Consider the following 25292-nt stretch of genomic DNA (forward strand, 5'->3'; position numbering starts at 1 on the left):
GTTACCTAAGGTCACACAGAACTGGTAACTCATTCAACTAGGTAAGTTTGTTGAGCTGCTGAGCCGGGCCTGGCTGGGGTGAGTGAGGTCCAGAAATTGATTAAGTCAACTGGGTGCAGTGGCTCATGCCTGTAAGCCTAGCACTTTGGGAGACTGAGGCAGGCGGATCACCTGAGGTCATAAGTTTGAGACCAGCCTGGCCAACATGGTGAAATCTCATCTCTACTAAAAATACAAAAATAAGCTGGGCTTGGTGGCCCGTGCCTGTAATCCCAGCTACTTAGGAGGCTGAGGCAGGAGAATTGTTTGAACCCAGGAGGGGGAGGTTGCAGTAAGCAGGGATCGAGCCAGTGCCCTCCAGCCTGGGTGACAGAGGGAGACTACATCTCAAAAAAAAAAAAAAAAAAAAAGAAAAGAAAAAAGAAATTAAGTCTACCCATTCTCCCAGACAACTCAGCCTGAGGAGACACACTGAGAAACAATAACCTCCGGGGAACAGGGTTCAAGGTCTCCCAGAGTGGGGTGGAGAAGGGGAGGGGAATTAATGTCAAAGCTTGGCCTGGAAGGATGACGTGCTCCCCAGGTAAAGGAGGTCAGGACAACATCAACATCCGGACATGGGACTCGGCTTGGACATACGCTGGAAAAGTGGATTCTCTCAGATAGTCAGCTGGCCCTGAGAATTGTTGGTTTTACACTCAGACCTTGGTGGCTTTCCGGGTTCTGGGGGCTCAGGCAAGAGGGCCATAGGCCAGATTCATTCCCTGTCTCCAGGCCTCAGTTTACCCATGTGTGAATGTGGAACTAACTGATTTCCCAGGACTCGGGCGCCTCACCCGGGCCAGGTGGCGCTCTACCCAAGGGGCGCGACCACATCAGTGACGTCACTCGGGGCGGGGCCGGCAAGACACGCTGCGGAAGCCTCAAAGGGTGTCTGGGCTCAGCCCGGAGCCGGCGTGTGGGGGCAGGGGCGGGGGCGGGGGCTGCCGGGAGGGTCTCCTCACCTCCGGGCCCTCCTGAGGGCTGGGATGATCCTGCTGTCCTCCGCAGGCGAAATTGAGTCAGAGCGGGGCGTGCGTGGGTCGGAGGCTTTACACATCCAAGAAGCCGGCGCCTCCTGCCCACCCCGGGCGAATGCCAGGCCCCCCACTCCCGCACTCCTCGCCAGTCCCCACCTCCACCCCCACCCCACCCCCGACCCTGCGGCTGTGAGTCAGCGACCGACCGCGCCCCCTTGGCCCACTTCCTCCTCACCTTCCCGGGGCGGGCGGGGTGGGGTGAGAGGGGTGGGGCCCCACTGCCCCCACCTCCACTCCCGTGCGGGTGGGGGGCTCGCCCCCTTAGTAACCTCTCCGAAATTGACAGAAGAGAGACGCTGGGGAGGGGCGGGGTTCCGAAGATGGGATTTCAGGGAGAAAATCTGAGACCACTTGCTTAACTGAGGGTCCTCCTCGACCCCCAAAATTGAGCGGAGTACGAGATGGAGAAGTCGATGGGGCAAGAAATCGCGCCCCTTCCAAGACGCTCCTCAGAATTCCCACAGTGGGAGCGAACTAGGGAGCAAGGGAGGTCCCCTTCCCCTTCACCAAGCTTGCCCCTCCAGGTGGGGGTGACTCCCAGGGTGCACCCCTGGGCTACAAGGTTGGGGAGAGGAGCGAGATCGCGGAAGCGGAGGGTGAAGAGTTGCCCTTTTAAGCGCCCTCCACCCCCTCGCCTGGAGGCGCGCGCGGCCCCTTTAAGGCGCGGGGCATTGTGGGTGCGGGGAGTGGAATTTTGGAACGAAATGTAACGAAGAGAAGTACAGTAGTAAGAGTAACACTGTAGCCGCCACCGGCAAGGGGTGCGCGCCGGGGAGCGGACGCTGCATCCCCTTTCTGCCGCAGGGACCTCTCATCAGACCGCCTGAGGGAAGCGGCGCCCGGAGACCCGCCCCGGCCCGGTCCACATTCTCCCCAGAAAGCCGGACTCTATGGGGCGGGACCCTGGGGGAGCCTGAGCCGAGCCCGGAGCCAGCCCCGAACCCCTGAACCTCCAGCCAGGGGCGCCCCGGGAGCAGCCAGCCCGTGGGCGAGCCGCCCGCCCGCCGAGCAGCCATGAGGTGAGCCAGACCTGCCCCCCGACCCGTCCCCGCCCGGGCGGGTTCCGCGCCCCGCCTTTGTCCCCCTCCCCCCCAGCTAGCTCCGGGCTGGAATTTGGGGACAGATCCTTGGGAGCCTCGGATTTGGGCTGAATCCCCTTGGACGAGCTCCAAAACCGTCGATCACTTCTCCACGACTGACTCCCCAAGCTCGGGGAGTGGTGGAAGTGAGGTTCTCCTGGGAGCCCTCAAGATTTGGGGGCGCTCGGAGGACTCCCGAATTGTTAAGACTTTTTTTAGAGGACCTCAAAGTTGGCAGCGACTCCCCGCAGGGATGCCAGGATTGAGGCAGGGCTCAGACTCTCCTCCCCCTCCCCCCAAACTTCAGCTCGAGGTCCGGGAAGGATTGTGGGGGACCGATTTGGGAGACCCTGGTATTTGGAAGAGAGACTGAGACTCAGACCCTGGGTGTGCAGGTCCCCCGTTTACGTGGTGCTGGAAAAAGTCTCCCCAAGTGGGACCGCACTCCTTAACTTCGGGGGTACTTCTTAATACCTTGGATTTTGGGGGTCACTTAGGTCTTCCTGTGGAGGAGGCTGGTGTGAACCGATCCAGGGACCCGGACGCAGCCTCCGGAGTCTGTTGGGACCCCCCCTTCCCCGTCGCTCCGCACACAATCTGCTTAACAGGCCGTGCCTAGGACCGAGCGGGCGCTCGGAGCAGAGGGCGGCTCCCCGCCCCGGGCCATAAGGGTGGCCCGGCTCCCCAACCTGCGCGGCCCTGGGGAGGGAGGGGGCGCGGCAGCTGGGGGAAGGGGGCCTTTGTCTTCCTGACTCACCTGTCGAGACAGCTGGTGTGGGGGGCGGGCACCCAGCGCAGTAGGCCGGCTGCCTTCCCCACCACGGCCCCTCCCCCTTTGCTCACCGCCCCCCTATCCATCCGGAGCCTTGGGGTTGGAGGAGGGGGAGCTGGAAAGCTTCAAGGTCATAGCCCTCTTCCCTAGGGACCCAGGCTTCCCAGATAATTCCAGCTATCTTCCCAGGAATTTAATCCTGGGGGTGGCGGCCCAAGGGACCCAGGGATTTGGTCTGGCCGGGGCCTCCCCCGAACTCCTGGGCTCACCTGAGGGCAGGGCCAGTGTGGGCAGGGGGGCCCAACCATCCCCCCTATTCTCCCCTCCCCTGGCCCCCCATAATCTCTCCCATGGGGCCAGAGCCTGACAATACTATCTCCCTTCCTCCACTCTCTCTGGGACTTCCTGCCCCAAAGCCCCCAGCCTGAGCAGGGAGGCCCCTGGGGACGGCTGGGGATTAACCCCGTGGTGCCCACATCCCCCGCATTTCCTGAACCCCTGCCCTTTGACATCGGAGTGGCGTGGCATTCCTTTTTATGACCACTAGAGAATCCCCCTCCCGCGTTTGTTCCTTCTGATGTGAAAGGCATGGCTGGAAAATTTGGAGCAAGGAGGACACCCACAGATACCCTCAAGACTTCCTGCCTATCCGCTCCCCATTATAGCAACATCCCTTCCAAGTCCGCCCTGGAGAGGGGTCAGTTTAGGGAGCGTCGCTCTCTTCCTTCGCCCTCTTCCTCCGGGACTCTTCTCTCCCCTTGCCCCCCAGCCCCGCCCCTCCACCCCCCCTCGCGTTTCCGGTCCCAGGCTCGGTGGAAGGCGGATGGCGGATGTCCGAGTTAGTGCTGCCTCACTCACTGCAACCGTAAAAGGGCAGGAGCGGTGTCTGGGCCAGCCCCCTGTCCTCCCCACCACCACCACTACCACCAGCACCAGCCCTGGAAGCCCTGGCCCTCCCACAAGGCCCACCTCTTGCTGTGGTGGTGGCCAAGCATCCTGTCTTGTGGGGGTGCTGGGGTGGGGTGCATTGCAGAAGTGACCAGATGCCTGTCCCACCAGAAGGCCACTCCCACCTTCCCAGGGAGTCTCGCCTGCAGGTGGTCACACCCGACTTCCTGGGCTGTGCCTCTTCTCCAAGGACAGCCAGGATTCAAAACCCATGCCCCTATTACCCAGCTGGGGAAACTGAGGCTCAAAGAGAAAAAGACATGGCCAAGATCCCTCAGAAATTCCTAGGCAATGTTGGAGGGGTGGAGGAGCCTAGGATCCTCTGATTTCTGGCTGGTTTGGCTGGGGACAGTCCTGGGGGCAGTTGGAAGAGAGGATGTTAAGATGGAAAATTACAAGATATAGTTCTTTTTCTCCCAGTTTGACAAATATTTGTTGAGTGTTGGCTGTGTCCGGGACTGGAGCTGGGGTGCTGGGAAGACAGAGAAGTGAGGCAGAGGTCTAGAATCTCAGGGCAGAAGGGACTTGGGGAGAACTGGGGTCCATTTCTTTCTTCTTCCAATAATAGCTATTTTTATTTTTTAAAAATAAGAGACCATTTGATCAAGCATCTATTTTATGTGGGGCATTTTTGTGCCTGACAGCAATTCTGGCTTTTTTTTTTTTTTGGAGACAGAAATTTTGTTCTTGTTGCCCAGGCTGGAGTGAAATGGCATGGTCTTGGCTCACTGCAACCTCCGCCTTCTGGGTTCAAGCGATTCTCCTGCCTCAACCTTCCGAGTAGCTGGGACTACAGGTGCCTGCCACCATGCCAGGCTAATTTTTATATTTTTAGTAGAGATAGGGTTTCACCGTGATGGCCAGGCTGGTCTCGAACTCTTAACCTCAGGTGATCCACCCGCCTCGACCTCCTAAAGTGCTATTACTACAGACGTCAGCCACCACACCTGGCCCCTCATGGCAGTTCTAACAATGATACTATTACAACCTTGTGGCCTCCCCACCCCGGTACTCAGTTTATAGATGGGGAAACTGAGGCACGGGAAAGTTAGGCAAGGTGCCTATTAAAGTCAAACAGGGCCAGGCACTGGGGCTTATGCCTGTAATCCTAACACTTTGGGAGGCCAAGCCAGAAGGATTGCTTGAGCCCAGGAGTTTGAGAACAGCCTGGGCAATATGGTGTAACCCCGTCTCTACAAAATATACAAAAATTAGCTGGGTGTGGTGGCATGTGCCTGTAGTTCCAGCTACTCTGGAGGCTGAGGTGAGAGGATCGCTTGAGCTGGGGAGGTTGAGGCCGCAATGAGTCATATTCTTGCCACTGCTCTCCAGCCTAGGTGACAAAGTGAGACCCTGTCTCAAAAAAAAAAAAAAAAATACAGATAACATGCTTTCCGTGTTCTCAATGAAGAAAAAGAGAAAAAAAAAGGAACATGCTTTCACTGTGAAAACACTTAAGATAATTTAGATAAGCCAAATGAAACCGAAGCTGCAACATTTATCTTCCTGTTCACTTATGGGAAACTGAGGCCCACCAGGAGGAAGGGACTAGAGTAGCCCCTTCCCCGACAAAAGATTTGTCATTTGGAAGGGTGGTGTATATGTATCATAGGTTTTATGGTATAAGGAGGGTATGGGGTAAGTCTTGGGTTCAGGGGGCAGTGAAGGGAATGGTAAGACTGTAGTCTGGAAGTTTTGTGAAAACCGGATTCACCATGCTTGATTACCTCTGGTGATGGGAAGCTCTCTCCTTCATGTGGAGCGTGTACCAAGTTACAGTTCCTGCCCTTAGGGCTTTTTGTCCATTATCTCTTTTAATCCTTACAATGAACCCAGTGAGCTATTGTTTCCAGGGCTGGAAACTGAGTTTCAGAGAGGCAAAGCCACACAACAAGGAGGCAACTTGAACCGTCTTTTCATCCGCCATGTGCTAGAATTTTCCAAAATGTGGGGACTTGCAGGGAGGAGTGGGTCCTGGGCTGGCTGGAAAATTAAAGTGCTCTCATGTCCAATGGAGGGTTCTAGACTTCGGGAGAACACACTGGAAACGGGCAGACCTCATTTCCATCTCACAGCCCCCGCACCCCTGTTTTATGGCTATGGGATTTTCTGTTCCGGCTTTTGTGTAGTTTACAGTTTTATTTATTGAACTTAAGTAGTGAGTTAGGTTTTTATAGGTAATTTCAACCCATGATAAGAAATAAGCAGTTTGAAATACTTATTGAAATTATTGAAATGGTGGCTGGGCCTGGTGGCTCATGCCTGTAATCCTAGCACTTTGGGAGGTCCAGGCAGGCAGATCACCTGAGGTCAGGAGTTTGAGGCCAGCCTGGCCAATGTAGCAAATGCCCAAACCCCATCTCTACTAAAAATACAAACATTAGCCTGGCGTGGTGGCACACGTTTGTAATCCCAGATACTCAGGAGGCTGAGGCAGGAGAATCACCTGAACCCGGGAAGTGGAGGCTGGGAGGCTGAGGCAGGAGAATTGCTTGAACCTGGGAGGTGGAGCCTGCAGTAAGCTGAGATTACGCCACTGCCAGCCTGGGTGCAGAGTGAGAGACTCTGTCTCAAAAGATAAATGGTACAAAATATTTGTTTCCTCCCTCCCCAGTCCCTGAGTTCCCCTCAATGGAGGCAGCCACAGTTAGTGTCTTGGGAAATAGTCTCTGCATATATCACCACTCTGGGTACAGATATATTTATATATGCGCCTCACTGTTTTTTTTTTTGTTGTTTTTTTGTTTTTTTTTTTGAGATAGAGTCTTGCTCTGTCGCCCAGGCTGGAGTGCAGTGGCGCAATCTCAGGTCACTGCAACCTCCACCTCCCAGGTTCAAGCGATTCTCCTGCCTCAGCCTCCTGAGTAGCTGGAATTACAGGCACGCGCCACCACGCCCAGCAAATTTTTGTATTTTTAGTAGAGACGGGGTTTCACCATGTTGGTCAGGCTGGTCTCAAACTCCTGACGTCAAGAGATCCGCCTGCTTCGGCCTCCCAAAGTGCTGGGATTACAGGCATGAGCCACTGCGCCTAGCCTACCTTTTTTGTTTGTTTGTTTTTGTTTTTGAGACAGAGTCTTGCTCTGTACCCTAGGCTGGGGTGCAGTGGCGTGATCTTGGCTCACTGCAACCTCTGCCTCCCGGGTTCACGTGATTCTCCTGCCTCAACCTCCCAAGTAGCTGGGATTACAGGCGCCCGCCGCCACGCCTAGCTAATTTTTTGTATTTTTAGTAGAGACGGGGTTTCACTGTGTTGCCCAGACTGGTCTCAAACTCCTGACCTTGTGATCCGCCCGCCTTGGCCTCCCAAAGTGCTGGGATTACAGGCATGAGCCACCGCACTTGACCCTTTTTTTTTTTTTTTTATAAAGCCTCTGATCAACACTACCTTGTACTTTGGCTTTTAAAAATTTCAGTTAGCCCTGCTTCTTCATCTTTAAATGAGATTAAGAACTTGTGGGAACTTCGTTTCAACTATGAGCCCCTCTGCTTACTTGCTGTGTGATCTGGGGCAAGTGCCTTCACTCCTCTGTGCCTGCAGGTCCCCCTTGTCAAAAGGGTGAGCGTCAGAGCCTATCCCCTGAGGTTGTAGAGTCGTGCAGCAGGGAAATTGGTGTCAAGCAACAAGAAGAGTGTCTGGGACCCAAGCTGACTGAGAAATGTTAGGTGCCCTTGGTAAAAGTTTGCCCTTTTTTGAGAGTCTTGCTCTGTCGCCTAGGCTGGAGTGCAAGTGACCTGAACATGGCTCACTGCAGCCTCATCCTCTTGGACTCAAATGATCCTCCTGCCTCACCCTCCTGAGTAGCTGGGACTACAGGCAAGCGCCACCACGCCCAGCTAATTTTTAAAATTTTTTGTACAGACAGAGGTCACCATCTTGCCCAAGCCAGTCTCTCTCCTCTCTTTTTTTTTTTTTTTTTTTGAGACAGAGTCTCGCTCTGTCTCCCAGGCTGGAGTGCAGTGGTCCGAGATCGGCTCACTGCAACCGCCTCCTGGGTTCAAGTGATTCCCCTGCCTCAGCCTCCCGGGTAGCTGGGATTACAGGCATGAGCCACCACGCCTGGCTAATTTTTGTATTTTTAGTAGGCATAGGGTTTCACCATATTGGCCAGGCTGGTCTCAAACTCTTGACCTCAAGAGATCCGCCTGCTTCGGCCTCCCAAAGTGCTGGGATTGCAGGCATGAGCCACCACACCCAGCCTTCCCAAGCCAATCTCGAACTCTTGGGCTCAAGTGATCCTCCTGCCTCAGCCTCCCAAAGTGCTGGGATTACAGGCATGAGCCACCTCCCCTGGCCAAAGTTTGCCTTTTTTTACAGATGTTTCGTAACTATTGAGTCCCTACTATGTGTTGGATGCCATTCTAGGTTCTGGGGACACAGCAGTGAACAATTGGGACGCAAATTTCTGCCTTTTTGATAGTGGAGACAGACAAATATTGTGTTGGGCAGGGGTCACTGCTATGAAACGTGCAGCAGGAGATGAAAAGGAGAGAAGCGTTTCCAGCTAAGGGAGTGAGGGACGGCTTCTTGGAAGGGGTGACATCTAAGGAGAGACCTGAAAGTGGGAAGAGGCTAGGCCTGAGGAAGCAGCAGCACACAGGCCCGAGGCAGGAATGTGTCTGGCCTGCGGGAAGAGCAGCGTGGGGGTAGGAGGCCTAGGGTCTGGAAGAGTCCCCAAGGGACAGTGGAGCGGGAAGAAATGAGATCTGAGGACACACAGATCACGGAGGCCCTGGAGAGAACTTGGCATTGATTCCGTAGGAGCCTGGAGCTTTCAAGAAGAGGAAGGGACATTCCACCTTGTGGGTTTTTGTTAGTTTGTTTTGTTTTTTAGAGATGGGGTCTCGCTATGTTGCCCAGGCTGGTCTTGCACTTCTGGACTCAAGCAATCCTCCCGCCTCGGCCTCTCAAAGTGCTGGGATTACAAGCACGAGCCACCGTTCCCCACCCCACCTTGTGTTTTAATAGGATCCTTCTGTTACAATGGGGATAGTGTGCCCTGGAGAGGGGCAAGACCACCCCTTGGTCACCCAGCAGGCGCCCTGTTCTCCGGCCAGTCCAGAGCCTCAGCAGGGCAGGGCTGCCTGGGAGAGCAAAGTGCAGCCAGGGCGGGGCAGCAGCAGCCCTGGGCTCCTGGCCAGAGTCGGCCCTGGGTGTGGGTGGCAGGTGTGGGTGAGGCCGAGGCCTTAACCCTGCCCTGCCAGGGGCAGCAGGAGCCAGAAACAGCCCCCGAGGCTGTGCTTGTCTGGAAAGGGCACCTGGTGTTTGGGTGGGGCCCACACAGTTTCCCGTGGTTAAGGCTTGGGAGCCTGAATTCACATCTTCACTCTGTTCCTCACTAGCTGTGTGACTGTGGGCAAGTCACTCAACCTGTCTGGGCTTCTAGTCCTCACCTGCAAAATTAGGATGAAAGAGTGGCTCTCTGGATAAGCTGCAGTGAGAATAAAATGAGTGACTTTGGGGGAGGGGCTTAAGGCCCCTGATCCACCTGAAATGCCTAGTAAGAGGGAGATGGCACAATTAGGTAAATTTGAGGGTCCCTACCCACAGCTGAGTCTGCCTAAGGACTTTCCCTGCCCTGACTTCCCAGCGTCAGTGTCACACCCAGCCCTCAGCCCTCCTAGAGACAGAGGCTTTGTGGGGGGGGGTGTCTAATTTCTGTCCCCGGAAACCTCTGACCACCAACTTCCCCATTTCAGGAAAAAGCCCAGTGTGGGTGGGGTGGAGAGGAGACCAGTGCTTCCCCTTCCCCTGTGTGACCTTGGGCAAGTCACTTCCTGTTTGAGTTCCTGTCTAGGCCTGAGTTTCCTCACTGGGGGAGAGGGGATTGAACCTCCCAGAGGGGCTGGTGGGAGGGTCCTGAGGGTTGTAGCTGTCCCAGTCCCCAGTGGTGCCCATGAGACGGATGTAGACAGTTACTGAACTCTCGGCGTGTGCTGGACGCTGTACCAAGCACTTAGCTTTTTTTCTTTTTTTTGAAACAGAGTTTCGCTCTGTCGCCCAGGCTGGAGTGCAATGGCGTGATCTCAGCTCACTGCAACCTCCACCTCCTGGGTTCAAGCAATTCTCCTGCGTCAGCCTCCTGAGTAGCTCAGACTACAGGTGCACACCACCACGCCCAGCTAATCTTTGTACGTTTTTGTAGAGACGGGATTTCACCATGTTGCCCAGGCTGGTCTTGAACACCTGAGCTCAAGCGATCCATTCACCTCGGCTTCCCAAAGTGCCGTAATTACAGGCGTGAGCCACCACACCCGGCTGTACCAAGCCCTTTAGGTGCCCAGATTCATGTGCCCCTCCCCCACTGCCCTGGAGGTGGGGACTGTCATTTTCCCAGTTCACAGGCAAGAAGAGGTCTTGAGTGGGAAGGTCACATGCCTGAGTCACATGAAGTAGGTGGCTCAGTAGGGATTTGAACCCAGGTCTGGGGATATCAGCTCCTGAACTCTGCACCAGTTTACTGACACCTCCCACCTAGGCTGAGTCAGACGTTGCCTTTTCCAGGAAGTCCTGCCTGACTCTCCAGGCTAGGGCAGGCGTTCCTTCAGGGCACCCCCAGACCCTGGCCTCCTTGGTCCTATCCCTGGGTTGGTACCGTCTGGGGACAGCTGTGTCTCCCACACTGGACTGTGAGCCCCAGGAGGGTGGTGCCGGGGCTGTCTGGGTCACTGCTGTCTCTTCATCCCCAGCCCCACCCAATACAGGCCAGATACAGAGCAGGGAGTATCTGGGGAATGGCCGCTAGTGCCCTGGGGAGCCAGGCGATGGGTGGGCAGTGGGAAGTCCCTTTGGAGGAAGAGCTCAGAGGTCTGGGATGGGTCCCCAACCTGCTGCAGGCCTCACACTTCCCCTCCCAAGCTTCAGCTTCTTCCTGAGCAGGCAGTGGTGGTGGGGGGTGCGTGTCCAAGCCTCTGGTAGAGATAGGGAAACTGAGGTCAGGCAGGGGCTGGTCCCTAGTGCAGCTCTGGGCTCTTGGCCTCCTTCTGGCCCCTCTGTCTTCCCTTCTGCCCTCTGCTCTGCTCTGCTAACCTGCATCCCCCCAGCTGGCGTTGGCCTTGGCCTCTTACACCCCTCAGCCTGTCTCTCCATCTTTATCTTTTCCTTCTTGTTAGTTTTGTTGTGTTTATTTTTCATTTAAAAAGTTTTTTTGTAGACTGGGTATGGTGGCTCACCCCTGTAATCCCAGCACTTTGTGGGGCTGAGGCAAATGGATCACTTGAGCCCAGGAGTTCGAGACCAGTCTGGCCAACATGGTGAAACCCCGTCTCTACTAAAAATACAAAAAATTAGCTGGGCTTGGTGGTGCATGCCTGTGATTCCAGCTACTCAGGAGGCTGAGGCAGGAGAATGGCTTGAACCTGGGAGGCAGAGGTTGCGGTGAGCCGAGATCGTGCCACTCTATTATAGCCCGGGTGACAGAGTGAGACTCTGTCTCAAAAAAAAAAAAAAAAAAAGATTAGTCGGGTGTGGTGGTGCATACTTGTAGTCCCAGCTACTTGGGAGGCTGAAGTGGGAGGATCGCTTGAGCTCAGGAGGTCGAGGCCACATTCCAACCTGGGTGACAGAGCAAGACTCTGTCTCAAAAACAAAAATAAAAATAAAATAGTAATTATTATTATTAGAGATGGGATCTCACTATGTTGCCCAGGCTGGTCTGAAATGCTTGGGCTCAAGTGATCCTCCTGCCTCAACCTCCAAAGTGCTGGGATTACAGGTGTGAGACACCACGCCGAGACCATCTTTATCTCTTTCTGTGTCTTTCTGCCTCTTCCTCCAGGTCCCCTGTCTGCCCATCCTTTTTCCCTACCCCTCCCCCATCTGTTCATCTGTCTGTCTGCCTTTCAGTCTGTCTCTCTCCCCTTTGTCAACCCGACTCTCCCTTTCCCACCTCTCTCTGCGTCTGTCTCTTCCACTTCCAGTTTCTCCCTCCCCGTGTCTGCCTGTCTGTCTCTTGCATCTCGTTTGTGTGTTTGCCTGTCTCTCCTGATCTGATTTTCTCTCCTGATCTGTCTCCCCCGTCTCTTTCTGTCCACCTGGCTCCTGCCTCCCTCTGTGTCACTCTCTTCCTTCCACACTCTGTCTTTGTCCCTTGGAATCTCCCAGGAGAGACCCAGATAAGAAGGTGACCGGCCCCTCTCCCTTTTCCTCCCGCTTGCAGTGAGACGGTCATCTGTTCCAGCCGGGCCACTGTGATGCTTTATGATGATGGCAACAAGCGATGGCTCCCTGCTGGCACGGGTCCCCAGGCCTTCAGCCGCGTCCAGATCTACCACAACCCCACGGCCAATTCCTTTCGCGTCGTGGGCCGGAAGATGCAGCCCGACCAGCAGGTGCAGCTTCCCGCCAGCCCCCTCTCTGCGGGCTGAACCCCTACCCGCCCCACCCCCGCGCCCGCCACCCCTCACCCCCCTTTCCCCTCCCACCAGGTGGTCATCAACTGTGCCATCGTCCGGGGCGTCAAGTATAACCAGGCCACCCCCAACTTCCATCAGTGGCGCGACGCTCGCCAGGTCTGGGGCCTCAACTTCGGCAGCAAGGAGGATGCGGCCCAGTTTGCCGCCGGCATGGCCAGTGCCCTAGAGGCGTTGGAAGGTCAGAGATGGTGGCCGGCAGTGGGTGGGCAAAGGGGACCACTGAATGCGGCTGTGTGGCCTGGGGCTGCCGCTTTACCCCTCTGGGACTTGGTTTACTCGTCGGTAAAATGGAGCGAATTCATTGTTATCATGGAAAATTATCACGAGGATTTTGTGCATTCCAGTGTGACCATGTGCACCTATGTATAAAATGTACCATTGGCCCGGCGCCATGGCTCATGCCTGTAATCTCAGCACTTTGGGAGGTGGAGGCAGGCGGATTACCTGAGGTCAGGAGTTTCACCATGCCCAACATGGTGAAATTGCGTCTCTATTAAAATACAAAAATCAGCTGGGCGTGGTGGTGCGCGCCTGTAATCCCAGCTATTCGGGAGGCTGAGGCACGAGAAGTGCTTGAACTGAGGAGGTGGAGGTTGCAGTGAGCCGAGATCACTGCACTTCAGCCTGGCGACAGAGCAAGATTCCGTCTCAGAAAGAAAACAAACACACAAAAAAATGCACGATTACTCAGGGATCAGTACTCCATGAACTTTACACAGGCACACTCCCGGGAAACCACCTCCCAGATCAAGACATAGGTAGGTCCCGCTCCAGAAACAGGATCTTGCTCTGTTGCCCAGGCTGGTGTGCACTGGCACAATCATGGCTCTCTGCAGCCTTCACCTCCTGGGCTCAAGTGATCCTCTTGCCTCAGCCTCCTAAGTAGCTGGGAATACAGGTTTGCATTTGCACCACCATACTTGGCTCTTTTGTTTGTTTTTTGAGACAGAGTCTTGCTCTGTCACCCAAGCTGGAGTGCAGTGGTGCAACCTCAGCTCACTGCAACCTCCACCTCCCGGGTTCACGTGATTCTCGTGCCTCAGCCTCCTGAGTAGCTGGGATTACAGGCATGTGCCACCATGCCCAAGCTATTTTTTTGTATTTTGTTTTTATTTTTATTTATTTATTTTTTTGAGACAGAGTCTCACTCTGTCGCCCAGGCTGGAGTACAGTGGCACGATCTTGCCTCACTGCAACCTCCACCTCCCGGGTTCAAGCGATTCTCCTGCCCTAGCCTCCCGAGTAGCTGGGACTATAGGCATGAGCCACCATGCCCGGGTAATTTTTTGTATCTTTAGTAGAGACAAGGTTTCACCGTGTTAGCCAGGATGGTCTCTGTCTCTTGACCTTGTGATCCAGCCGCCTAGGCCTCCCAGAGTGCTGGGATTACAGGCATGAGCCACCATGCCCGGCCCTTGTATTTTAGTAGAGAAGGGGTTTCACCATATTGGCCAGGCTGGTTTCAAACTCCTGGCCTCAAGTGATCCACCTGCCTCTGCCTCCCAAAGTGCTGGGATTATAAGTGTGAGCCACCATGTCTGGCCACCTGGATCATTTCAATTTTTCTTTTTTTTTAACTTTTTGTAGAGATGGTCTACAGGCTGGTTTTGAACTCCTGGGCACAAGTGATCCTCCCACTTCAGCCTCCTAAAGTGCTGGGATTACAGGCATGAGCCACTACACCCAGCCCAGTTGCTTTTTTTTTTTTTTTTTTTTGGAGACGGAGTCTCGCTCTGTCCCCAGGCTGGAGTGCAGTGGCGCGATCTCTGCGCACTGCAAGCTCCGCCTCCCGGGTAAATGCCATTCTCCTGCCTCAGCCTCCCGAGTAGCTGGGACTACAGGCGCCCACCACCACATCCGGCTAATTTTTTGTATTTTTAGTAGAGACAGGGTTTCACCGTGTTAGCCAGGATGGTCTTGATCTCCTGACCTCGTGATCTGCCCGCCTCGGCCTCCCAAAGTGCTGGGATTACAGGCGTGAGCCACTGCGCCCGGCCTTTTTTTTTTTTTTTTTTTTTTAATATGGAGTCTCACTCTGTCTCTCAGGCTGGAGTCCAGTGGTGTGATCTCAGTTCACTGCAGCCTCCGCCTCCTGGCTTTAAGCAATTCTGCCTCAGCCTCCCAAGTAGATGGAACTATAGGTGCGCACCAACATGCCTGTCTAATTGTTGTAGTTTTAGTAGAGACGGGGTTTCGCAATGTTGGCCAGGCTGGTCTCGAACTCCTGACCTCAGGTGATCCACTCGCCTCGGCCTCCCAAAGTGCTGAGATTACAGGCGCGAGTCACGCGCCCAGCCCAGTTGCTATTTCTTAAACCTTAACGTGCACATGAATCACCTGGGGATCTGGTTAAAGTGCAGGCTCTGGTGCAGGTGGGCTGGGCGGACTCAGACTCCACATTCTCACAAGTGCCCTGGTGATACCCAGGCTGCTGGTCTGCGGACGTGACTGAGTAGCGAGGTTTTAGGTGACTGCCGTGCATCTGGCCTGGAATCACTGCTGTAGAACTGAAAGTCACCAAATGCAGGGGTGTTTGCTTCGTGGGACAACTTCTGTGCTAGTGCGGAAGGGGCTTGCTCCTCTGGGGCACACAGAAAAATACAGTGGGCTTCAGTTTAGTCATCTGTAAATTGGGGCTAATTCATTGTTAATTCGTAACCAATTCAATTCAGGTGCGAGGGCTAGAGGCCTGGACGTAGGTGAGGAAGAAGCTCTTTACCTTTCCAGGTTCTTAGGTAAGGTCCAAGTGGCTGTAACAGTGGTTAAGAGCTAACCAGGGGCCAGGCGCGGTGGCTCACGCCTGTAATCTCAGCACTTTGGGAGGCCGAGGTGAGTGGATCACTTGAGGTCAGGAGTTTGAGACCAGCCTAGCCAACATGGTGAAATCCCGTCTCTACTAAAAATACAAAAATCAGCCAGGCATGGTGGCAGGCGCCTGTAATCCCAGCTACTCAGGAGGCTGAGGCAGGAGAATCTCTTGAACCCGGGAGGCAGAGGCTGTGGTGAGCCGTGATTGCGCCGCTGCACTCCAGCCTGGGTGACAGAGTGAGACTCTGTCTCGAAACAAACCAACAGTGGTTAAGAGCCTGGCTGCTGGAATCAGCCTGAATTCAAGTCTTGTTCCTGCACATTCCACCCTGGAGAAATTTGGGGCAAGTGACTGTCCCCTGGGCCTTAGCTTCTCCTGTCACTGGGATATCACAACAGCACCTACCTTAGGGCAACTCAGGCCGGGGAAGTTGGTGCTGCCTCACCTCCCAATGTGCGTCCTCCTGGGCCTGGAGCCTCGGGGCCTCTGGAAAGAGGAAGTGAGCGCCTCTGGGCAGGATTCCTGGGAGGCCTGGGAGAGCAAGGGAAGCGCCAAGGACTGAGGAGAGTTCCGCGACTGACTCATGGCCCTTTCTCTCTCACCTTCCAGGAGGTGGGCCCCCTCCACCCCCAGCACTTCCCACCTGGTCGGTCCCGAACGGCCCCTCCCCGGAGGAGGTGGAGCAGCAGAAAAGGTGGGGCTGGGCCCTGGGTGGGGAACCTTAGCTGGAACCCTTGACTCCTAGAGTTCAGAACCCAGCCAACTTGCAGTTTTCAGAATGTTCAAGAAACTTCTGACACTCAAGAGTTGCAGAACCTCCTGGTCCCTGCAGATTCCTGGAAATCAGATACGGTGGTTGAAAGAATCTTGTGGCTGGGCGTGGTGGCTCACGCCTGTAATCCCAGCACTCTGGGAGGCCGAGGCAGGCAGATCACCTGAGGTCAGGAGTTTGAGACCAGCCTGACCAACATGGTGAAATCCCGTCTGTACTGAAGATAACAAAAATTAGCCGGGCATGGTGGCGCCCGTGCCTGTAATCCCAGCTCGGGAGGCTGAGGCAGGAGAATCGCTTGAACCCGGGAGGCAGAGGTTGCAGTGAGCCAAGATTGAGCCACTGCACTCCAGCCTGGGTGACAGAGTCTCAAAAAAAAAAAAAAAAAAGCATCTTGGGCATTTTGTAATTCGGGTGTTCCTGACAGTTCAGTGACTGGGATCTCGCATCCTAATCTCTCCCTGTCGCTGCCCTGCCCTCCATTCCCCCTACTCTCACCCAGCCCCCTTCTTGGTTCCCTAGGGGAGGAAGGCTTGGGTGAGGATTAGGAGCCAGCCTCCCTGGAGACCTCTGAGAGAGGGGACGGAGGTCACTGGCCCCTTCACTGGCCATCCTTAGGGCCCTGATTGACGGCAGCTCCCTCGCCTTCCCCCACAGGCAGCAGCCTGGCCCGTCGGAGCACATAGAGCGCCGGGTCTCCAATGCAGGTGATGCTAAGATGGCTTCTGGAGTTGGGAGGGGGCCTCCCTGGAGGAAGTGGCCAGCCAGCTGGACAGTAAAGAATGAGGCTTCTCTCTCTCAACTGCCCCCTTTTCCGTGTTTGTTTCAGGAGGCCCACCTGCTCCCCCCGCTGGGGGTCCACCCCCACCACCAGGACCTCCCCCTCCTCCAGGTCCCCCCCCACCCCCAGGTTTGCCCTCCTCGGGGGTCCCAGCTGCAGCGCACGGAGCAGGGGGAGGACCGCCCCCTGCACCCCCTCTCCCAGCAGCACAGGGCCCTGGTGGTGGGGGAGCTGGGGCCCCAGGCCTGGCCGCAGCTATTGCTGGAGCCAAACTCAGGAAAGTCAGCAAGGTGAGGGGCCGGGAGAGGTGGGCAGGGGGCAACAGGGCTTTTATGGGGGATGAGGCCAGGGCTGCCGGCGGTGTCATAGGGCTGGAAGGCCAAAAGGCCTGCCCCTAAAGCTCTTGCCCCTTTTAAATTTCTCCAGCAGGAGGAGGCCTCAGGGGGGCCCACAGCCCCCAAAGCTGAGAGCGGTCGAAGCGGAGGTGGGGGACTCATGGAAGAGATGAACGCCATGCTGGCCCGGAGGTGAGCCTGGGCCTGGACCCCCGAGTCACCTAGAGTTCCAGTTCAGTAGGGCCCAGTCAGGGGAGGGCTCCAATTCCTGTTTAGTTTGTTTCTTTTGGTGAATGTTCCCCCTTTGATAACCAGGTTTGGGATATAATGGTGGGGTTTGTCATGAAATGGCTGAGGCTTGCAACCACCTAGGTAGCCTGTAGAATGTTCTAAAACCCAGAATTCTAGAACCATAGGAGATCCTGCCTCAGAATTCTGGGAACTCAGGTTCCTGCAATCTCAGTGTTCTAACACAGCACCGCTCCACCCTCTGAATCTTACTATTCCCTAATATAAGAATCATAGAACCTCCTCCACCCTGATTCTAAAACCACAATCTCTTGAAATTTTTTTTTTCTTTCTTTCTTTTTTTTTTATTTTTTTTTTTGAGATGGAGTCTCACTGTGTCACCCAGGCTGAAGTGCAGTGGTACAATCTCGGCCCACTGCAACCTCCGCCTCCTGGGTTCAAGCAGTTCTTCTGCCTCAGCCTCCTGAGTAGCTGGGATTACAGGCAGGAGTCACTACGCCCGGCTAATTTTTGTATTTTTAGTAGACACAGGGTTTCACCATGTTGGCCAGGCTGGTCTTGAACTCTTGACCTCAAGAGATCCACCTGCTTCAGCCTCTCAAAGTGCTGGCATTACAGGCAGGAGCCACTGCGCCCAGCACAATCTCTTGAATTTCTAAAACTAGAGTTTCCTTAGGTTTTCTGAGTTCCAGAATTCTATGCGCTAGGATCTACATTTCTAGTACTCCCCTCGGAAGCGGATGGGTTGGGTGACGGAAGCATGTGTTTTTGCTTTTCTCTCCTGCAGAAGGAAAGCCACGCAGGTTGGGGAGAAAACCCCCAAGGATGAATCTGCCAATGTAAGTCAGGGGCTCTTCTTGCCCTACACCTCTTAGGCCGTACCATGAGGGTAGGGATACTGGGATGTGTGGGGTTTGAACCTGAGAGAGGAAACGGGCAGAGGTGTGGCAGGGGCTGGCTCATGGCAGTTTTATTTCCTACCAGCAGGAGGAGCCAGAGGCCAGAGTCCCGGCTCAGAGTGGTGAGTGAGTGCCCAGTCCAGCCACAGGAACTACAAATCCCAGAATGCCCTGTTCTCACATGTTAAGCACCCTTACAGGAGAGTCAGGGCGAATGGTGCTGGGGATTGTAGTCTCCTGAGATGGGGCTTTGACCAGGGGCTGATGAGGTTGGGGGAGTAAGATTGATTGGGGGGCAGTCTTTTGTCCCTGATCTTTCTGATTTCTTGCCTATCCCCAGAATCTGTGCGGAGACCCTGGGAGAAGAACAGCACAACCTTGCCAAGGTAGGCCATTGGTCCTGGGGCCCTTGGGGAGGTCAAGGCGGGCAGATCGCTTGAGCCCAGGAGGTCAGGACCAGCCTGGGCAACATGGCGACACCCCATCTCTACAAAAATTAGCCAGGCATGGTGGCACTTACCTGTGGTCCCAGCTACTCGGGAGGCTGAGGTGGGAGGATTACTTGAGCCCAGGAAGTCGAGGCCTCAGCGAGCCATCATCGTGCCTGCACTCCAGCCTGGGAAACAGAATGTGACTGTCTCAAAACAAAACAAAACAAAACAAAACAAAAAAACAGAAAAAAAGCTGGGGCCCCAAAAATACCTGGACTTGCCCAATTTATAAGGCAGAGCTCAATGTGATCCCTGGAATAGGAGGTGGGGAAGCAGGTCCTCTCTTTAATCTCGTTGCTGTCCCAAACCACACCAACTCCCCCAGGATGAAGTCGTCTTCTTCGGTGACCACTTCCGAGACCCAACCCTGCACGCCCAGCTCCAGTGATTACTCGGACCTACAGAGGGTGAAACAGGTAACTTGGCGGGGAGGTTGGGGACCACAGCAAGAGAGATCTAGGTCTGGCCCCTGCCACTGGCATGCTGTATGATCCTAGATAACATCTCAGAAACCTCAGGTTTCCAATCTGACAAATGGAGAAACTGGATTGGGTCAAGGATGACCCAGACTCCACACCCCCTTTTCTGGCGCCTGTGACAGACATTATTAATCTATCACCGCGCTCATTCCCGATGAGTGCCTTGAATTCTTTCCGCACATTGACCCAGCTGTCCATCACCAATTGGAGTTGGCAGGAGGCTGGAACGCACTTGCCAGCCTTGGTACTGGATGTTCTCCAGTACTTTTCCGGCTCCAAGGATCCAGAATTCTCCCCTAGAATCCTCCAGTCACTCTGCGACCTTGACAGCGATGTCATGGTGTCGAGGTAGGGGTAGGCCTCAAACCTACTCCCTCTGGCTTTTCCATCAACAAGAAAGAGGGGACTCTGGCAGGGCACGGTGGCTCATGTGTGTAATTTCAGCACATTGCGAGGCTGAGGTGGGAGCTTTGCTTGAGGCCAGGAGTTTGAGACCAGCCTGGGGCAACATCGGGAGACCCCATCTCTAAAAATAACTTTTAAAAGTTACCTGAGAAGGCCAGGTGCGGTGGCTTATGCCTGTAATCCCAGCACTTTGGGAGGCCGAAGTGGGTGGATCACCTGAGGTCAGGGGTTCAAGACCAGCCTGGCCAACATGGTGAAACCCATCGCTACTAAAAATACAAAAATTAGGCCGGGAATGGTGGCTCACAGCCATAATCCCGGCAGTTTGGAAGGCTGATGGGGACGGATCACCTGAAGTCAAAAGTTCGAGACCAGCCTGGCCAACATGGCAAAACCCTGTCTCTACTAAAAATACAAAAATTAGCTGGGCCTTGTGGGGGGCACCTGTAATCCAGTTATTTGGGTGGCTGAGGCAGGAGAATCGCTTGAACCCGGGAGCCAGAGATTGCAGTGAGCTGAGATTGGGCCACTGCACTCCAGTCTGGGCGACAGGGAGACTCTGTTTAAAAAAAAAAAAGAAGAAAAAGTTACCTGATTGTGGCAGTAGATGCCTGTGGTCCCAGCTACTTGGGAGGCTAAGGCAGGAGGATTACCTAAGCCTGGGAAGTTGAGGCTGCAATGAGCTGTGATCGTGCCATTGCACCCTAGCCTGGGCAACAGAGCAAGGTCCCTTCTCAAAAAATAAAAGAAGGGGGATTCTTTCCTGCAATGAGCTGTGATCGTGCCATTGCACCCTAGCCTGGGCAACAGAGCAAGGTCCCTTCTCAAAAAATAAAAGAAGGGGGATTCTTTCCTGCAAGTCCCGGTACCCCCTCCTGATTAGTTTTACCCCATTAATTTTAGGAGCTTCTGGAAGAGGTGAAGAAGGAATTGCAGAAAGTGAAAGAGGAAATCATTGAAGGTGAGGTGTTTTGGTTTGGTTTGGTTTTGTTCTTAAACATTTACTTATTTCGGAGGCATCATGTCCCTGGGCAAGAGCCCTGTTTTGGAAGGGAGGAGGCAGAGACTCTGCCCCTGACCTCTGCTTCTTGTTTCCTTCCAGCCTTCGTCCAGGAGCTGAGGAAGCGGGGTTCTCCCTGACCACAGGGACCCAGAAGACCCGCTTCTCCTTTCCGCACACCCCGCCTGTCACCCTGCTTTCCCTGCCTCTACTTGACTTGGAATTGGCTGAAGACTACACAGGAATGCATCGTTCCCACTCCCCATCCCACTTGGAAAACTCCAAGGGGGTGTGGCTTCCCTGCTCACACCCACACTGGCTGCTGATTGGCTGGGGAGGCCCCCGCCCCTTTCTCCCTTTGGTCCTTCCCCTCTGCCATCCCCTTGGGGCCGGTCCCTCTGCTGGGGATGCACCAATGAACCCCACAGGAAGGGGGAAGGAAGGAGGGAATTTCACATTCCCTTGTTCTAGATTCACTTTAACGCTTAATGCCTTCAAAGTTTTGTTTTTTTAAGAAAAAAATATATATATATTTGGGTTTTGAGGGAAAAGGGAAATTTTTTTTTCTCTTTGGTTTTGATAAAATGGGGTGTGGGAGTTTTTAAATACTATAGCCCCAGGCTTGCCCCATTTGGGGCAGCTATTTAAGGGGAGGGGATGTCTCACCAGGCTGGGGGTGAGACATCCCCCCACCCCAGGGACTCCCCTTCCCTCTGGCTCCTCCCCCTTTTCTATGAGGAAACAAGATGCTGTAACTTTTTGGAACCTCAGTTTTTTGATTTTTTATTTGGGTAGGTTTTGGGGGTCCAGACCATTTTTTTTTTTTACCCCTAGGAGGAAATAAGATGAGGGAGAAAGGAAAAGGGGAGGAAACTTCTCCCCTCCCACCTTCACCTTTAGCTTCTTGAAAATGGGCCCCTGCAGAATAAATCTGCCAGTTTTTATAAATGCTAAGATCTCTGGAGTGATTTGAAGGCCTGTTCTGATGGGGATGGAGGCGTGCTCGGCCCCCAGTGCCCCTCCAGGAAGATTTGGTCCTCTGCTGAGAACCCCTGCCTCCGCCCAGGAATCCACCTTCCCCTCATCTTCCCACTCTGCACATTGCGCCTGCTCACTCATCCTCAGGCCCGCAGCCAGGATGATCTCTGCCCCCTCCAGCCTCCCTCCCCATGCCCCTTAGGAGGCCACTTCCTCCCCACCCCACCCTGCCCTTCAGCACCCTAGGAGAGGCCAGAAGCAGCCTCACTTTGTGTAGCCTTGAGCAAGTCCATTTGCTTACCCCAGGCCTCAGTTTCTGATTTGGGAAAGGGCTCATAAGATGATTCTCTGCCCCCACTCTACCACTCTCCCAGCTTCTTTCCTCTTTTGTTTTTTTTTTTTAATGAGTTGGGGTCTTGCTGGAGTGTAGTGGCAGGATCACAGCTCACTGCAGCCTTGAACTCCTGGGCTCAAGGGATCCTCCTGCCTCAGCCTCCCAAGTAGCTGGGACTACAGGCATTTGCTATGACGCCCAGCTAATATTCTCATTTTTCGTAGAGATGCGGTCTTGCTATGTTGCCCAGGCTGGTCTCTAACTCCTGGCCTCGAGCAGTCCTCCTGCTTTGGCCTCCTAAAGTGCTGGAATTACAGGCGTGAGCCACTGTGTCCGGCCTTTTTTCCTAATTTCAGTGACATTTTGCAGACGCACATCATGGTTCTCAGACACGTTCTTAAGATCTTTACCCCAGAGCTGCTTTAATTATAAAACGCTGACGGTCTATTTAAAAAGTAGCATTCAGAGTCACAGAGCTCATCCACGCCCCCTTCAGTTGTCGGGTGGGTAGGTCATACGGCCTGGTGGAATACCCTGCTTGGACAGGGGGACATCTGGGCTGAGGGACAGGTAGTACCCCTGGAGGAGGCCTTTGCGTGAAGGAGGGCGGAGGAGGACCTGGGCCAGTCCAAAGGCAGGCAGGAAGGGCGATCCCTGAGTACTGTGAGGGGCAGATTTGGAGGGAAGTTGGGCGAACTGACGATGACGGGTAGTAAAGGGACAGGCCGGTCCCTAGCAAAGGCAACTGAGGAGGACAGCGAGGGAGGACCGGATAAAAGGACAGTAGCAGTAGGTCCAGGACTGGGGACTGGTGACCAAGTGACTGAGACTGAAAGCCAGAATGGACTAGCCCCGGTCAAGACCAGTTTTTCCTCCCAAAAGGCCACGTCCTGCTGGAACAGCCCACAGAATGCCGGGCTAGGAGGCGTTGCCCTGGAAGACCCAGCATAGCCATGCCAGTGGGGTGCGCCATAGGTGGAAGAAGAGGGGGGTTCTGTTGGATCGATCCACTCAGGGAGGGGAGGATGTCAATGACAGGTACTAAGATGGATTAAGGTCAGGAGCCACAGGGTGGTGACTCATTGGAGCTAACGTAGTCCAGGATTCATTCACCCCCACCTTTCCCCCTAAGACTGACGTAGATGCAAGGGGGTGGGTCGGGAAGTCCGTAGGAACTTTGTGCATCTTTACAATGGTCTGTACCAATGAGGAGGAGGTAGGTGGTGTTCGGTGCAAAGGATGAGCGTCCTAGGGGAAGGGTCCACTCAGGTGAGTGAGGGTGCGGGTGACAGAATGAGAGGTGGCTAAATCCAAGTGCAGAATCCAATTTTGTTTTGCCAAAAGAGGTGGACGTCCTGCTGGCCTACCTCGCGGTAGGGAGGTGGGGTCTGATAAACGACGCTGTCTTTCCAAAGTGCTCAACCAATGCGCTGGCAGGGGCGGGGTGGGATAGGGCGGGGTCCTTCTTGGAACGTTCCACCTGCAGGAGGCGGGGAGTCCCAGTGGAAGGTACCACTGGGCAGGTTAGTAGGGAGGTTGGATCAGCTCCAGCCCAGGATCTCTCCGGCGCCCTCGAAGGACTGGGTGGTGTCAGCTGGGCCGGTCCAGGATGGGACAGTGCGGAGAATAGGCCAAAACAGAGACTTCGCAGTGCAGGCAGCAGTCACGTCCAAGACCAGGGCCCCGAGACCTCCTATTTCTCCGACGCCGGCGCAACTGGGGGTGCAGGCGGCAGGTCTCGGAGGCAGAGGTGGGCTCGCACCTCTTGCAGCTGAGCGCGCAGCTCCTCCAGGGCGAGCTGCGTCGACGTCGCCTGCACCTGCGCCTGCAACTCCTCGAGCGCCAGCCCCAACTGGCCCACCTCGCCCCGCAGCGCCTCCCTGGCAACGCGTCGCTCCTTTTCCTTGCGGCGCTGCTGCAACTGGTGGCGCCAGTACTCCAGCATCAGGCAGCTGCAAGCGGTGATGAAGATGATGCCCTCGCCCAGCAGCTCCGCGCCCAGCTCGGCGGCTGCCCCCTCGTTCAGCGGCTTGATGGCAGCGGCATTGAAACCCATGATGCGCATTTTGGTCCGCATCTCCAGCCAGTGGTACACTGCAAGAAAAGACAGGAGTCAGGGATCTTTTGCAGGGCAGCCTCCTGCAAGCCCCGACCCTCTGTGCTTCGATGTCCCCGTTGTAGCAATGGGGATGTGGTCACCACAATCGGACGCGTGCTGGAGGGGGCGCCTTAACGAAGACAAGCGCAGGCCTCACACCCAGAATCCTGTAGGGAAAACTTCCTTAACTAATGACTTACTCATGTGAAGGTGGAGTGTCAGCTTTTGCATCGTTATAAACACAGAAGATACTGATGCTCTTTTTTTTTTTCTTTAATTTTTCTTTTTTTGAGCCAGGGTTTCGCTCTATCGTCCAGGCTGGAGTGCACTGCCGAGATCACGGCTTACTGCAGCCTCAAATTCCTGGGCTCAAGCGATCCTCCTCCCGCCTCAGCCTCCAGAGTAGGTGGGACAACGTGTGCGCGCCATCATGCCTGGCTAATTTTTAAATTTTTTGTAGAAATGGGGTCTCCTTGCGTTGCCCAGGCTGGTCTCGAACTCCTGGGCTCAAGCGACCCTCCTGCCAAAGCCTCCCAAAGTGCTGGGACTACAGGTGTGAGCCACGGTGCCCGGCCCTGAGGCTAACTTTTAATTCCATCAATAATTCATACTTCGCTGGGCGCGGTGGCTCACGCCTGTAATCCCAGCACTTTGAGAGGCCGAGGCGGGTGGCTCAGTTGAGGTCAGGAGTTTGAGACCAGCCTGGCCAAGATGGTGAAACCCCGTCTTTACTAAAAATACAAAAATTAGCCGGGCGTGATGGCGCGTGCCTCTAATACCAGCTACTCTGGAGGTTGAAGCAGGAGAATCGCTTGAAACCGGGAGGCGGAGGCTGCAGTGAGCCGAGATCATGCCACTGTACTCCAGCCTGGGAGACAGAGCGAGACTCCATCTCAAAAAAAAAAAAAAAAAAAAAAAAGTAACTTGATTTTTCACTGCACTCCCCCTCAACCCCATGAACTATATGGAATTCATCACATATTGTATCTCCTTCCCTCTCCTCTCCCAATTTTTACAAGTGGTTTTTTATTTTTTTACTGTTTATTTTTATTTATGTATGTATGTTTTTTTTTTTATTGAGACGGGGTCTTGCTCTGTTGCCCAGGCTGTAGTGCAGTGACACCATCTCAGCTCACTGCAACCTCCACCTCCCAGGTTCAAGTGATTTCCAATTAATTTTTGTATTTTTACTAGAGACGGGTTTTCACCATCTTGGCCAGGCTGGTCTCGAACTCCTGACCTCAAGTGATCCGCCTGCCTCAGCCTCCCAAAGTGCTAGGATTACAAGCCTGAGCCACCACGCCCAGCCTTTATTTATTTATTTATTTATTTATTTTTGAGACAGAGTCTCGGTCTGTCCCCCAGGCTG

The 25292-nt window shown here is 54.5% G+C and overlaps 2 protein-coding genes across 6 annotated transcripts in view; one reads left to right on the top strand and one right to left on the bottom strand.

Moving 5' to 3' along the window:
- The first annotated feature begins 950 nt into the window (after positions 1–950).
- VASP (vasodilator stimulated phosphoprotein) lies at positions 951–21467 on the top strand. 5 transcript variants are annotated; one of them, XM_054463697.2, is made up of 13 exons: positions 951–2098; positions 12038–12209; positions 12306–12471; positions 15712–15796; positions 16532–16581; positions 16704–16945; positions 17082–17182; positions 18027–18078; positions 18224–18260; positions 18479–18524; positions 18955–19045; positions 20417–20474; positions 20616–21467. In XM_054463697.2, exons 1-13 carry the CDS (start codon positions 2094–2096, stop codon positions 20651–20653), a joined length of 1143 nt encoding a protein of 380 aa, XP_054319672.1. In that variant the 5' UTR covers positions 951–2093; the 3' UTR covers positions 20654–21467. The 5 variants fall into 5 exon arrangements, 4 of the variants coding, with proteins under 4 accessions (XP_054319672.1, XP_054319673.1, XP_054319675.1 ...); XM_054463698.2 differs by having other exon boundaries at positions 1066–2098; positions 17085–17182; XM_054463700.2 differs by having other exon boundaries at positions 1736–2098; positions 17085–17182; positions 18227–18260.
- Positions 21468–21893: 426 nt separating this feature from the next.
- Positions 21894–25292, bottom strand: part of OPA3 (outer mitochondrial membrane lipid metabolism regulator OPA3) — a 58288-nt gene continuing 54889 nt past the window's right edge. Inside the window, exon 2 of the mRNA XM_054463701.2 lies at positions 21894–23919. Within this exon, the coding sequence (XP_054319676.1) occupies positions 23519–23919 (401 nt within the window). The 3' untranslated portion in view covers positions 21894–23518. The remainder of the gene's footprint in view (positions 23920–25292) is intronic.

Source organism: Pongo pygmaeus, chromosome 20 (genome assembly GCF_028885625.2).
Source record: "Pongo pygmaeus isolate AG05252 chromosome 20, NHGRI_mPonPyg2-v2.0_pri, whole genome shotgun sequence".
Taxonomy (NCBI): domain Eukaryota; kingdom Metazoa; phylum Chordata; class Mammalia; order Primates; family Hominidae; genus Pongo; species Pongo pygmaeus.

Coding starts and splice junctions, on each gene's coding strand:
- VASP (XM_054463697.2), top strand. Junction 17,183..18,026: donor AACGCCATGCTGGCCCGGAG/GTGAGCCTGGGC, acceptor TCTCTCCTGCAG/AAGGAAAGCCACGCAGGTTG. Junction 20,475..20,615: donor GAAAGAGGAAATCATTGAAG/GTGAGGTGTTTT, acceptor GTTTCCTTCCAG/CCTTCGTCCAGGAGCTGAGG.